The sequence below is a fragment of the Notamacropus eugenii genome, chromosome 2, assembly GCF_028372415.1.
Source record: "Notamacropus eugenii isolate mMacEug1 chromosome 2, mMacEug1.pri_v2, whole genome shotgun sequence".
NCBI classification, from domain to species: Eukaryota; Metazoa; Chordata; class Mammalia; order Diprotodontia; family Macropodidae; genus Notamacropus; species Notamacropus eugenii.
Window position 1 is genome coordinate 114,535,989 of NC_092873.1, and position 12,654 is coordinate 114,548,642.

At 33.8% G+C, this 12,654-nt stretch overlaps 1 protein-coding gene across 2 annotated transcripts in view; it reads right to left on the minus strand.

Moving 5' to 3' along the window:
* MMUT (methylmalonyl-CoA mutase) overlaps positions 1 to 12,654 on the minus strand; it is a 45,343-nt gene that overhangs the window by 24,422 nt on the left and 8,267 nt on the right. For both annotated transcript variants that reach the window (XM_072642407.1, XM_072642406.1), the window contains exons 2-5: positions 9,746 to 10,166; positions 7,799 to 8,166; positions 5,762 to 5,919; positions 2,805 to 2,976 (exon numbers count right to left, since the gene is read on the minus strand). In XM_072642407.1, coding sequence (XP_072498508.1) covers positions 2,805 to 2,976; positions 5,762 to 5,919; positions 7,799 to 8,166; positions 9,746 to 10,130 — 1,083 coding nt within the window. In that variant the 5' untranslated portion in view covers positions 10,131 to 10,166. The remainder of the gene's footprint in view (positions 1 to 2,804; positions 2,977 to 5,761; positions 5,920 to 7,798; positions 8,167 to 9,745; positions 10,167 to 12,654) is intronic.

A 12,654-nucleotide genomic window follows, 5' to 3' on the forward strand; every position in this document is an offset into this window, starting at 1 on the left:
TCTTTGCCAAGAAAATCCCAAACAGGGCCACAAAGAATCAGACACAATTGAACAACAATAAGCCTTATGAGTATATGTACCACAAAAACATTTAAATTATAGTTTATGAACAACTTAGACTACCTCCTATGTCTGCAAAATACATACTAAATCACCATAGGAAACATTATGTAACTAGGTAAATTAAATAGACAACTAATGACTGATGTTTCTGGATTACATATTATGAGTATACATGTATGTGTTAGATTTCTGATAGGCAAAATAAATTACCAATAATTTATTTTTAATCTTGGTGACATGCTAACATAATATGGTAACAAATAATATTGTTATTTTAAAGAATTTTGAATCATCCTGAATTTAATTTTACATATCTAAATGTTACACTTAGGGGTACCTACTTATAGTCATGTATTAAAATGTGGCACCCTAAATATCTGACTAGCTTATAAAATACTGAACTATCAGAGATTCACTGCACTACCTTACCTAGGACTCACCTCTGTACACAACTCACAAAAGTACATATATAACTTTTAATTTCCTTCTTGAATTCCATTCTCATATTACCAAATCCCTACTGGCCATTTCTGCAGGACTGTCAAATTCAACACATTCAAAATGGAGCTGATGATTTCTCCCAAACCCATCTTACTAATATTACTTCCTGCTCAATAACAAAAAAAGAGCAAAAACCAAAACCAAAAACACTTCTTCAATAGCTTTGCATGACTCCTCAGATAAAATATAAAATCCTCAGCCTAGCCTTTAAAGCACTCCACAACGCCTCCTTCCTCCATTACTAGTGTTACTGCATATCACTTCCTTTCACTGTGTTCCAGTCAAACTTGCCTGGTTCTCCAGACAAGCTACTCCACTTCCCCCTTGTATGCCTCTGCAGGGCATCTCTGCTACACTTAATCCCCAGGTTGTTTCAAGAGGTTCAGCTCCAACCAGAATCCTTTTTGGATCTCTTCTTTACTCCCCTCCTGAATGTTAGAGGTCTCTCCATCTAGAAAGTACTTGGTCTGTTTTGTATTCACTTATGTTGTATGTTTGAGTGTCTGAGGTGGAACATGAGGTTTCTTGCATGCACTATTTCAGCTTTTGTCCTTGCAGCACCTTCTACATGGTATGAGTTTAATAATGTTTATTGGAATTGAATCAACCTGCTGGTACCACCCAGTGTCTTTTTCCTCATTGCCTCCTTCTGTCCTACATTTCTCACCAATCAGATCAACTTGATTGGAATTAATAGGAAGAGAAATGATAACTTTCATAAAACAACACTGACAGGAGGTTTATTAGAAGTGAGCAGGAGAGGACTCATGCCTTCTCCTTTTCTTCCTGCTGTTTGGAAACATAATGCAATTCTTCTTTGATTTTTTTTTTTGTGGGGGAGGAGTGTCTTTTTAAAGGATTTCACCATTTAGCACTTAAGGAGTTAAAATAACAAATTAAAAGATAACTACAATGATAACAGTCTACAAAAATGTAACAAGTTTACAGTAGCTTTTAAGATACATTTAGCATAAGGATCATTTTTAAAAGAGTTTGCATTTGAGGGAAGAAATTCTTTAAAGGAGAACAGAAAGAAAGAAGTAGATCATCTGGAAAACTGCAAGGGAAAGAAAGATGAGGTAGAGAAATGGAATAACATTTTCGGAAAGCAGGCATCACAAATGAAAGTTAATCAAACAAGGAGATGGCATAGACAATGAAACAATGTCAGAACACCAATAGAGTTCTCAATAGAACTCTTAATATAGAGAGGCAGGGTGGCTTAGCGGATAGTGTCTTCACTGGCTACAAAACCAGGAAATCTTACCTCTGATACACACTTGGTCTGTGGCAAGTTACTTGTCTGTGCTCCAGGCAAGTTTCTAAGACTATCCATGCTAGAGACTGTCTCAACATGCACTATGAAGGGAAACTCTTCACTAGGTGCTTTAATGAAATCATAAGTACAGTAAAAAAAAAAAAAATATATGCTTTAATACACACACACACACACACACACACACACACACACACATCAAATGACATGGCAACCAAATTGTTGGAAAAAAAACCCTGAAATTAAAAAATCAACAACACCTAAATAGTAAGACATCAATTCTACAAAATCTTAATGACCCACGTAAAGAATGAACAATTCCTCCACAGAAAAAACAAACTAGAACAAATTACAAACCTGAACACAACGTTAGGAAAACTGAATCTGCGAGACCTAAGGAGCTTTGTGAATAAGAATGTTAAAGAATAAATCCCAGGGCCTATGGGACTTATTCAAAAATGATCATGTGCTACAAAGAACTCATAAAAGAAGGCAGAAATGCTGCTGGACACATCCTGTAAACCACAATATAATAATACAAATTATAACAAAGGAAACAAATAAAAGATGAAGCCCAAAAAATAAAAGCATCTTAAATAAGCAGTAGGTCAAAGAATAAATCACAGAATAAAAAAATTATACTAAAATAAATGAGATAATATAATGAAATATGTGGAATGAAGCAATTCCAGTAGGAAATGTATATACATGAATATTTATAATGAAAAGAGACTAATTTAGAGGTTGAATTTAAAATAACCAGAAAATCAACAAATTATCAATCTCCAAATAAGCATCAAAGTTATTTTAAAAATTAAAGGCAAGATAAAGAAAACTGATTTTTAAAAGGAAATAATAAGGAGCTAGTTTTTTAAATGTCAGAACAAAGACTGAATTACCCAAAAAACCTTAAATTTTTATCAATATGATATACATGAAAAGATTTTTAAAATAAATACACAACCTGCTCTGTAAGTGACCAGCCTGAAGTCTGACAATGTGCTCGCAAAAGAAGAGATTTAGAGTTTTGAGGTTTAAACATCTTTTCTATTAAGTGTGCCCAGAGTCGTCTCCCTGCTCTCATTTTTGCTATTTCCATATAAAAATTCATTCCAATTCCCCAGAAGAAAGATAATCTGCAAAAATAACAAATGTACCAAAATTTACTTATATAGGATGACATGTAATGAAAAAAAGGTTATTCTATATGTATTAAAATATTCTAATAATAAAAACAATATCTAATTTTTAAAAATTTCAGATCAGTTACTATAAAGGAAAAGTAATAAAAGAGAATTTGACACATTTTAAGCCTAAACCTTTTACATATTTTTTTTAAAAAAAGACGATTACTGGCATTATAAAAGTCATCTCCTGTTTATAATAGGTTCCTGTTAAATAATAAAATTCTCTCATATAGATAAAGTATAATTCACCTTACAAAATCTGACAAATGTAACTTTTAATTCATTTAATGAAGAGGTAGATGAAATTCGGAGTCAGGTTGTCTGGAGAGAATTCAAGAGGCAAAGGTTCTCCTAGTTAAGGGGACCTTATTAATGCAAAAACATCAGGCTAGTCCTTAGGTACACTAGCAGTTTGAAAAAAGGCAGAGGCTTACTTTTATACCCAAGTTTTGTGCACTTAACAAGGGGTGGGGGTATGCCCCTACATGGGTAGTTAACCACAGAGAAGGATTTCAGGAAGGGGGAAGCAGGTGTGTTGGGTACTTAAAAACAGTTCAGAGATGTGGTAACAAAACAGGGAACTTAATATTCGAGGATATGGGCACAAATCATAGAGGTTAGTCATATATACAGACAATAACAAGGTTTTCATTTCAAGAGATAGAGCCCCCTGTTATTGGGAAGATTTAGATTTAGGCAAGGTTCTCCTTGTTGCTGGGCAGAAGTCAGCCTCATTATTTAACATACAGCACATAACGAGAGGCATAAATGTATATTAAAAGGCGAAAAAACGTTGGTACTATTCCTGGACAACAGTTTGTTTCCTTGATAAATCTGTATTGCCAGGTATAATAATTTATTTGATATGTCATAGAAAACTAAATATAAATACAAATGCATTTTTCATAACCTTTCACTAATACATTTATTGGAGTATATTTTTTGAAATGTCTTGCAACCAAGTATAATGATTATATACTAATCTTTGTAAACAAAATGACATTCACAAGTCAATTTCTATATGATGGAATGCAAAAATAATAGCATATGATGGAAAATAAATTTGCTAAATGATACAATGTCCATAAAGCACTCTGAAAGCTTCAAAGTGCTACATAAGCACCATCTTTTAATTATTATTACCTTTAGTTTTGTGCCAGATCCACAATTTAAAGCCTGTAGGGAAGCTCCCAATAAAGAAAATTCCTTTAACAATGAAAAGAACATTTGCTTTTTCATACTTTATACTGCTTATACACTTGCAACTTATACTCCTAAAAACTCCCTGTGATTAGAAATCAAGTGTCAGTCAGCCAGTACGAGACAAAGATATGATTTGAACCCAGGTCTTTGTGGATTTCCAGTTCAACACACCTTCTCCTACCCCAGTCTAATGCCCTCACTGATAGTTCAGAAAGTGGAAATACAACCATATCCATATGTAACATTTTAAGAAATTCATGCAATATTACTAAGATACCTTTAAGACAGAAACATTAGTGCACTAAAATAAATCCTTAATCTTCTACTTACAGAACACATTATAAACTAAAAAGTAAACTTTTAGTCAATTATTATTATGTGTTAAAGATATTTTAAATATTATTGCTATTATAATATTACCTCACTTTTCTCATTGTTTTCAACCAGATTCAAAAATGCTCTGGGGTATAAGTAAGGCAGATTTTGTTATCCTTTTTAGAATCTAGTTTCCCAGGCTCCATGGCCATGACAATCTCTAGCTTCCAGGTATTAGATAATATTTCCCCAGGACTATGACTTGTGAACATCTCCACCATGATTATGCAGTGAGATATGGGGTGATACAATGTGATACTTAATATGTTTACATTAAGTGACAATATTGCTAAGTAGGCACTGGTCAGTGAGTGGGGGGCCCATTTGGAATTTGGGTAATTAAAGGAATGCGTGTACCTGCCTCCAGTGAGAACTGAGGGGATCTAGGGGAATGCACAAGCTAGAATGCTGTGCCTTTCTCTTACTGACCCAGATGTAGGACCTACCCCTTCACACCAGCACCTAGGAGAGGGGTCATTAGGGAATGCTGTAGGAGCTGGTACTCCCATTATCACCAACCCCTTTGAGAAGCCTAGACTAGAATAAAGTAAGATTATTAACCCCTCCAAAGCTATCTTCCTGTCCTTCCTGTCTAACCAGATCAAGAGTGAACGTGTTAAAGGCTGGAGTCTAAAAACTCCAGTGCCTCCCATGTGTTACTTGTGAAACATGGGGATGGGTCACTATCCTCTTATTATTGTTTCATTTTAACAGTCTACAGACTACTATGTAGGTGGATAAATAAAATTTTTGAAGTTGATAAAAAGTATTAGCATGTTTAAAGAAAAAGGGAGCAAATTTGCTTACAATATTCCACTTAATTTTAAATTATTAATGCTTTTAAAGTTGTAAATTGACAGCTTCTCTTAAAATATAATTGTGTTCATGCATAAGCTTGAGATATTTCCTTCCATTAATATTTCAATATAAATAATAGGCAACTACAAATTAAATTTTTATTTGAGTATTAAATTTTCAAACTCCAAATTTCATTAGCTGTCTTCTATGTTATCATTAAGAGAGGAAGTAATCTAGTATGAGGTTTATACGTTATTTCATTCATCATCTGTTTTGCTAAATGCTAACATATTCTGCATCACTTTTTAAATTTGCCATTTTACAAATGCTGGATAGAGCTCCTATGAGTTTTACTCACCTTGGTGCAAATTCATCAATGCTAAGGCCAGCTTGGAGTCCAGTTCTGCAGTATTCTAAACCATCAGCTATAGTATATGCTAATTCCAGAATAGCATCAGCTCCTGCCTCTTGCATATGGTATCCACTAATGGAAATTGAATTAAACTTTGGCATATGCTATGTAAAGAAATTAAAAACCCACAATTAATAGCTCAAAATGAAGTAACTATCAAAAAAGGTAATATAACTTTAACATGAATGAGCTTACTTTATCTGAGCTTAAGTTGCATTCACAGAATAATGGCAGAAAAAAAAAAAGACCACCACTGTACTGTTCATATTGTGTTCAACTATGTTCCATTTTAAGAGACTCATTAACATGTTGGAGTGTATAGGAAAGGAGGAGGAAAGAGGGGTGAGGAAACCTGCAGTCATGTCCTATCATCTTTGACCCTCTTAAGTTCCCTATTTTTGTTGAAGGTACCACCATCCTTCTTCACCCCGATTTGCAACCTTAATGTCATTCTGAACTCTTCACTCTCCCTCAAATCCAATCAGCTGGTAGGTCTATTTGATTCTACTTCCATAATTTATCTCACGTTCATCCCTTTTCTCCATTCTCTAAGCCATCACCCTACTGCAGCTCTTTGTCACTTTTAACCAAGCTTTAATATGGATTTGTAATTGGTATCCTAGTGTTGAGTCTTGCCCCTCTCCAACCCATCCTCCACACAGCTAGCAAATCAGTATTCCTAAAGAATGTCTGATAATGTTCTATACTCAAGACACCTAGTGTCTTTAGGTTTCTCATACACAATAGTCCATTTCCCATCTCCATGTCTATGCATGTGTTGCCTCCCATGCTTGGAATATATTTCCCTACTCAACTTTGCCTCATAGAATCATTATCTTCAAATATTATCTCAAACTAAATAAAATTAGGATTCTTCCCACAGAAGGATGAAGAATAGAAATATTAATTGACAGAAATATGAAAAATTAATTTATACAGATAGCTCTAACAATCATTCCCTCTTCCCTTAGTTCTAATATCTATTCTCACCTTATGTACTGGATCATTCCCTGATGCCTGCAAATATACCCAGATGTCTTCCATCCTTAAAAAAAAAAAATAAACTCACTTTGGCCTTACTATCTCTTCAAACTATCATCCTCTCTCTCCTCTCTTTTTTCAGCCAAACATCAAGAAAAAGCTTTCTACTCTTATTACTTCCATATCCTCTACTCTCATTTCTCAACACTTTGTAATCTATCTTCTGACTTTATATTACTCAACTGAATCTTCTCTCTACAAAATTTAGAACATTTCCTTAACTGCCACACACATCATTAGTCTAGGCCCAACTAATGATTTTCTACAAGTTCTAGAAATTAATCCATCTTCAATCTAGTTTATTTGTATAAATGTATCCACTTTCTAAAAATATTACAATAGAACTTGATACTGACTCTAAGAAATCAAAACTCAAATTTTAAGTTACTAAGATCTATTGATACCCAATATGCTATGCCACATTAAAACTTCCAACCAATGTGAATGCTGAAATTAAAATACTGTCTCTGCCCTTAGGGAACTTGAAAGGTATAGGAAAAACACACAAAAATAACTTGATAAATGTTAATTGGTTCAGTAGTTTTAAATCTTAAATTTCAGAAAATCTAGATATAGCACTTCTGATACCTGAGCAAATAAATTTTACATGATACCTTCTCATGAGAAAAAAAAAAATAATCTAAGTATAGTTTTGCCTGTATCAAATACCTTATAAATTTTTTGACATTACTTACTGTAACAACATTTTTGTCTTTACAAAATCACTATGTCCCTAAAAAGTACACAAACTTTTTATATTTTGAATTACTATTAATTGAATTATTAAGGTAGCATTGCAGGAAATTATTTTATTTTTTAAAGTGACTACTATAGTATAAAATCAATTACTAATTTATCTATTTATAAATTTGAAATTATACTATAAGCTTTTAAGAGGGATATAGATGTAAATTTTGCCAAGTAAAGCAAAACAAGGGGTACCTTTGCTGTGTATTGGAAGATGTCTGCAATTATCCTCATGGATGGCTCTGGAGGAAAAATATAAGTATTTCTGACCATGAACTCCTTTAATATGTCATTCTGGATTGTACCAGTTAGTTTTTCTTGAGGTACTCCTTGCTCTTCCCCAGTTACAATAAACGTTGCAAGAACTGGAATAACTGCTCCATTCATTGTCATAGAAACTGACATTTTTTCTAAAGGAATTCCATCAAAAAGAATTTTGGTATCTTCAACAGTGTCAATGGCAACCCCAGCCATTCCAACATCACCGAAGACTCGTGGATTATCTGAGTCATATCCTCGATGGGTTGCAAGATCAAAGGCAACTGATAATCCCTGTTGACCAGCTAAGTATATAAAGAAAAGAATATTAGAATTCGAGAGGGCCGTTTTAAAATGAAACTTTGTTTTTAATCATAGTACAGGGAAATCAGCGGATAAACCTCACAGAAGCTTGCACTATTATGGTTTACAGATTAATTTAACATATACAAACATCAAAGCAGCTTAAGTTCACTAAAGACATCTCATTTTCTAAGATACTGGGTCTTTCTCTAAACATGCTTACACTGGGTCCGACACTTCATTATGACACAGAAGAATGAACTAAATAATTTCAGTGGAATACTTATTCAATATCATCAAAAAATGAGATGCTATATATACACGTGTGTGTGTGTGTGTGTGTGTGTGTGTGTGTGCGTGTGTTACAAATGAGATCTTTAGCAGAAAAACGTGTTGAAAAAAAATTTTCCCCACTTTCCTGCCCCTGAATTTTGGTGCATTGGTTTTATTTGTGGAAAAAAAAAAAACACTTTTTAATTTCACGTAATTACAATTATTTGTTTTACCTCCAGTGATTATCTCTGTCTTGTTTAGTCATGAAATCTGTTCCTCTCCATACATCTCACAGGTAAGTTCTTCCAAGCTCCACTGACTTGCTAATGGTATCACCTTTGATGTCTAAATCATGTACCCATTTTGAGCTTATGTTGGTATATACTATATAATATGTTTATCTACACCCACTTTCTACCAACAATCTTCAAGTTTTCCAAACAGTTTTTGTTGAATGAGTTTGAGCCCCAATAGCTGGAATCTTTGGGTTTATCAAACACTAAATTCCTGTGCTTCAGCATATTCTATAAATCAATCTGTTCCATCATCAGTAACCTTTCCACTTCTTATCTAGTACCAAATTTTTTTGAAGATTACACCTTTCTAAGATGGTCTAAAATATGCTACTGCTAAGGCCTTCTTTCCTATTTTTTTCATTGATTCACTTGATAGTCTTAATCTTTTCATTTCTCCTGATGAATTTTGTAATTTTTTTTTCCTAACTCTATAAAGTAATAGCTTACAAAGTAACTCTTTGGTAGTTTGGTATGGCACTAAGTAAATTAATTTAGGTAGTGCTGTCTCAGTATTCTACTTATTTTTATTTTCCTATTCCACCTAATACTCTTCATGTTGATTTTCATAAAACAAGTAACAGTTTGTTTGATTTTTACTATTTATTATAGGCAGCTAGGTGGCATAGTGGATAAAGCACTAGTCCTGGAGTCAGGAAGACTCACCTTTGTGAGTTCAGATCCAGCCTCAGATACTTACTAGCTGTGTGACCCTGAGCAAGTTACTTAACGCTTTTTGCCTCAGTTCCTCATCTATAAAATGAGCTAGAGACTCCTCACCAAGGAAACCCTAAAGGGGGTCATTAGGAGTGGGACATGACTGAAGAACAACAAAGTTTTGTTTTTTGGGTAGGTTTTGTTTGGTTTTTTTTTGGTTGTTTTGCCTTTAAAGCTTGAATATAGCCATTCTATATCATATCACCCTGACCCCAGTTATAAATACATTTCTCAAGTCCCCCAGGCCTTTCTCCATCTGATATGTTTGTCTAAGTATTAGGAGGCAAAAACATCTTACCCTTGATGTTGTCCTTATAAAATTTATTGCTTTCTTCCACAGTGCTAAAACCAGCATATTGGCGGATAGTCCACGGTCTGAAGGTATACATGGTAGGATATGGCCCACGAGTATATGGTTTCATTCCTGGTAACTCTTCAGGGAGTTCCTTGGTGTCCTTGCTGGAATACAAGGGCTTTATGGAGATCCCTTCTGGGGTGCGCCATATCAGATCCTCTGGGTTCTTGCCTTTCAGCTGCTTTTTAGCCAAGGCAGCCCACTCTGGATGTAGGGGGAGTTGCTGATGAAGAAGACGTTGACACGTATGCCTCAGAAATTTGGACTCTTTTATTTCTTTCAGGTGATATGGAGGGAACAAGAGAAGTCCAATTTTAGCCCTTAACATGACTGTGGAAGTCAATCACCAGGAACAAGGAATAACCTGAAAAACAAAAGAAAAATGCTAAAAAAAAAAAAAAAAAAAGCTACAGATAAACCTCCAGGGAAGAATAGAGGTTTCTTGAGAATTTAGTGAAAAGGGTAGATGGGGAAAATGCTGGAAAAGTTCAATTTCACATTGTGTATCCTGGAATTGACCATTTTCTCATTTCCACCACCATCTCCTTATTAAGCATCTATGTTGAAGGAACTATCCTTAGGGTTCCTTGCATATCTTTTCCTAATAAAATGACTGGAAGTACTATGCCTTTCCACTTCTAAGCATGATCTTTTGTATAATAAAAACACACAGTACTAATGCCATACAGTGGAAAGAGTAACGGATCTGGTGTCAGAAGGCCTGGGTTTAAATTCTAGCTATGATACTTTCTAACTATAACCTTAGTGATTTAAAGAAGAAAGAGATTATTAGATTTGGAACCCTTGCCAAACTGATTTAACCTCTTTGTATATTTTTTCCTCTTTCTCTGAAATGGTTATCTTCAAGGTTCCTTCCAGCTATAAAATTCTATGATTAGACATGATTTTTATTCTAAATTACTATTGCATTTTAGTTATGTTTGTTTACTTCTCATTTTGTCAGTTTTAGATTATAAACTCAAAAATAACATCAATTTGATGTTAGATTCTGAATAATTTTTTTATATTTATACCGTTGAGTACAATTCATCTAAATAACTAAATATTTTATTATCCAGTACAACAGGAGTTGTCAGAAGGAAATGCTTAAATATTTTATAGATCTGTACCCTAATTTTTATGAGTGCTTCCTCTACAGCAAGGATTCTTAACTTTTTCTGAGTAATGGATCCCTCTGGCAGTCTAGTAAAGTCTATGGACCCCTTCTCAAATAATGTTTTGAATATATAAAATAAAATACACAGAATTACAAAGCAAAGCTATAACTACCAAAACATTTTTTAGGAAACAAATTCATGGACTGTAGGTTAAAAGCCAATGCTCTCTGGAGAAAGATTACAGTTTTTCCATTCTTTTTAGAGCTGATGCAAAAATGAAAACTAGCATTTATACAGCATTTTAAGGCTTACTCTGTGCTTTATAAATATTATCTCATTTTATCCTCACAACCCTGAAAAACTCTTTGTCACATGGTCCACTTGATCATGACCCATTCTCTAACAAGATAACTAGGTTGGTCCTAGAATAGCAGAGTCATACAGTTTGTCACTGAATTAATACTGCATTTTAAAAGACATTTTTATAAAACTTGACTATGCTTTATGGTAATAACCATCTTTATTTACCAAATGGATGAACTGAAGTAAAGAGGTTAGAATATATTCTCCAACATATAATAATAAGAATATTTACATAACACTACATGACAAATGTATTAAGCACTCAACAATTATTATCTCATTTGAGTCTCACAGCAACCCTAGGAGGTATATTATTATCCTCTTTTTACAGTTGAGGAAACTGAGGCAGACAGAGTTAGTTAAGGGAGTTGGCCAGGCTCACACAGCTAAGTGTCTAAGATTGAATCTGAATTCAAGTCTTCCTGACTCCAAGCCTAGTACTCTACACACTATGCCACCTAGCTGTACCTAAGAAGCTTTTCCATGTTGGTCTCTTTCCCCAAGCAATAGCTCCTATTTTATAGCTTTGTAAATAAGAAAATAAAGATTGAAAAGTCCAAAAATAAAATCTTCAGTGTGATAATACTACAACAGTTATTCTGAAAACTGCCTGAAAACAGTTAGAAAGCATAAAAAAAAAAATCATATTTTATTGGGATACACTTATGTCCTTCCCAAACTTGGGGGAAAATTTATCAGTAAATTGAAGAGTCAATAAGGGTAGTTCTACAATTTTTCATGTGATAAGAAATTTTTAATGTTTTATTTCAGTATTTAAGACATAGATGAGAAGCTTCAAGAAACAATTAAGAAAAATATAAACCAATACAATTCAAGTTATTTATGGCTAGGAGGTAATAAGTAGTTCTAGCAGATAGCCAAGAGCTGCACAGAGAAACAAAAAATATAGCCAGCTAATATTATGAACCACAAATCAACTTGGATTATCAACATATCAATCATTTGAATCAAAACTGATTCCACGCTACTACCTTCATTCTACCACTCTGCAGAATTGTGAGACAAATAATCATTTTAAGGAAAACAAAACCAATCAACTATGCTGTAGAAAAGTAATTTAAAAGACTAACTATAAAGAGTATGCTTGTTTTCTAGTGTTGGGGATCCTCTAGGCTACCATTCTCTCTACAACTTCTTTGCCTGCTATTATCACAGGTAAGTAGTTCTAAATCTGGGATCCTATAAATCTAATGACTGGCTTTAAATTTTTGAGGAATGCATTTTATGTAGTTTCCTTTATAATCCTATGTCTTTTATTATATGCATCAAAATATCATTCTGAGATTTAACTACACTCCCAAAAGGGGCCTAGGAAACATGAAAGATAAAATCTGCTACATTGTAGCAAAA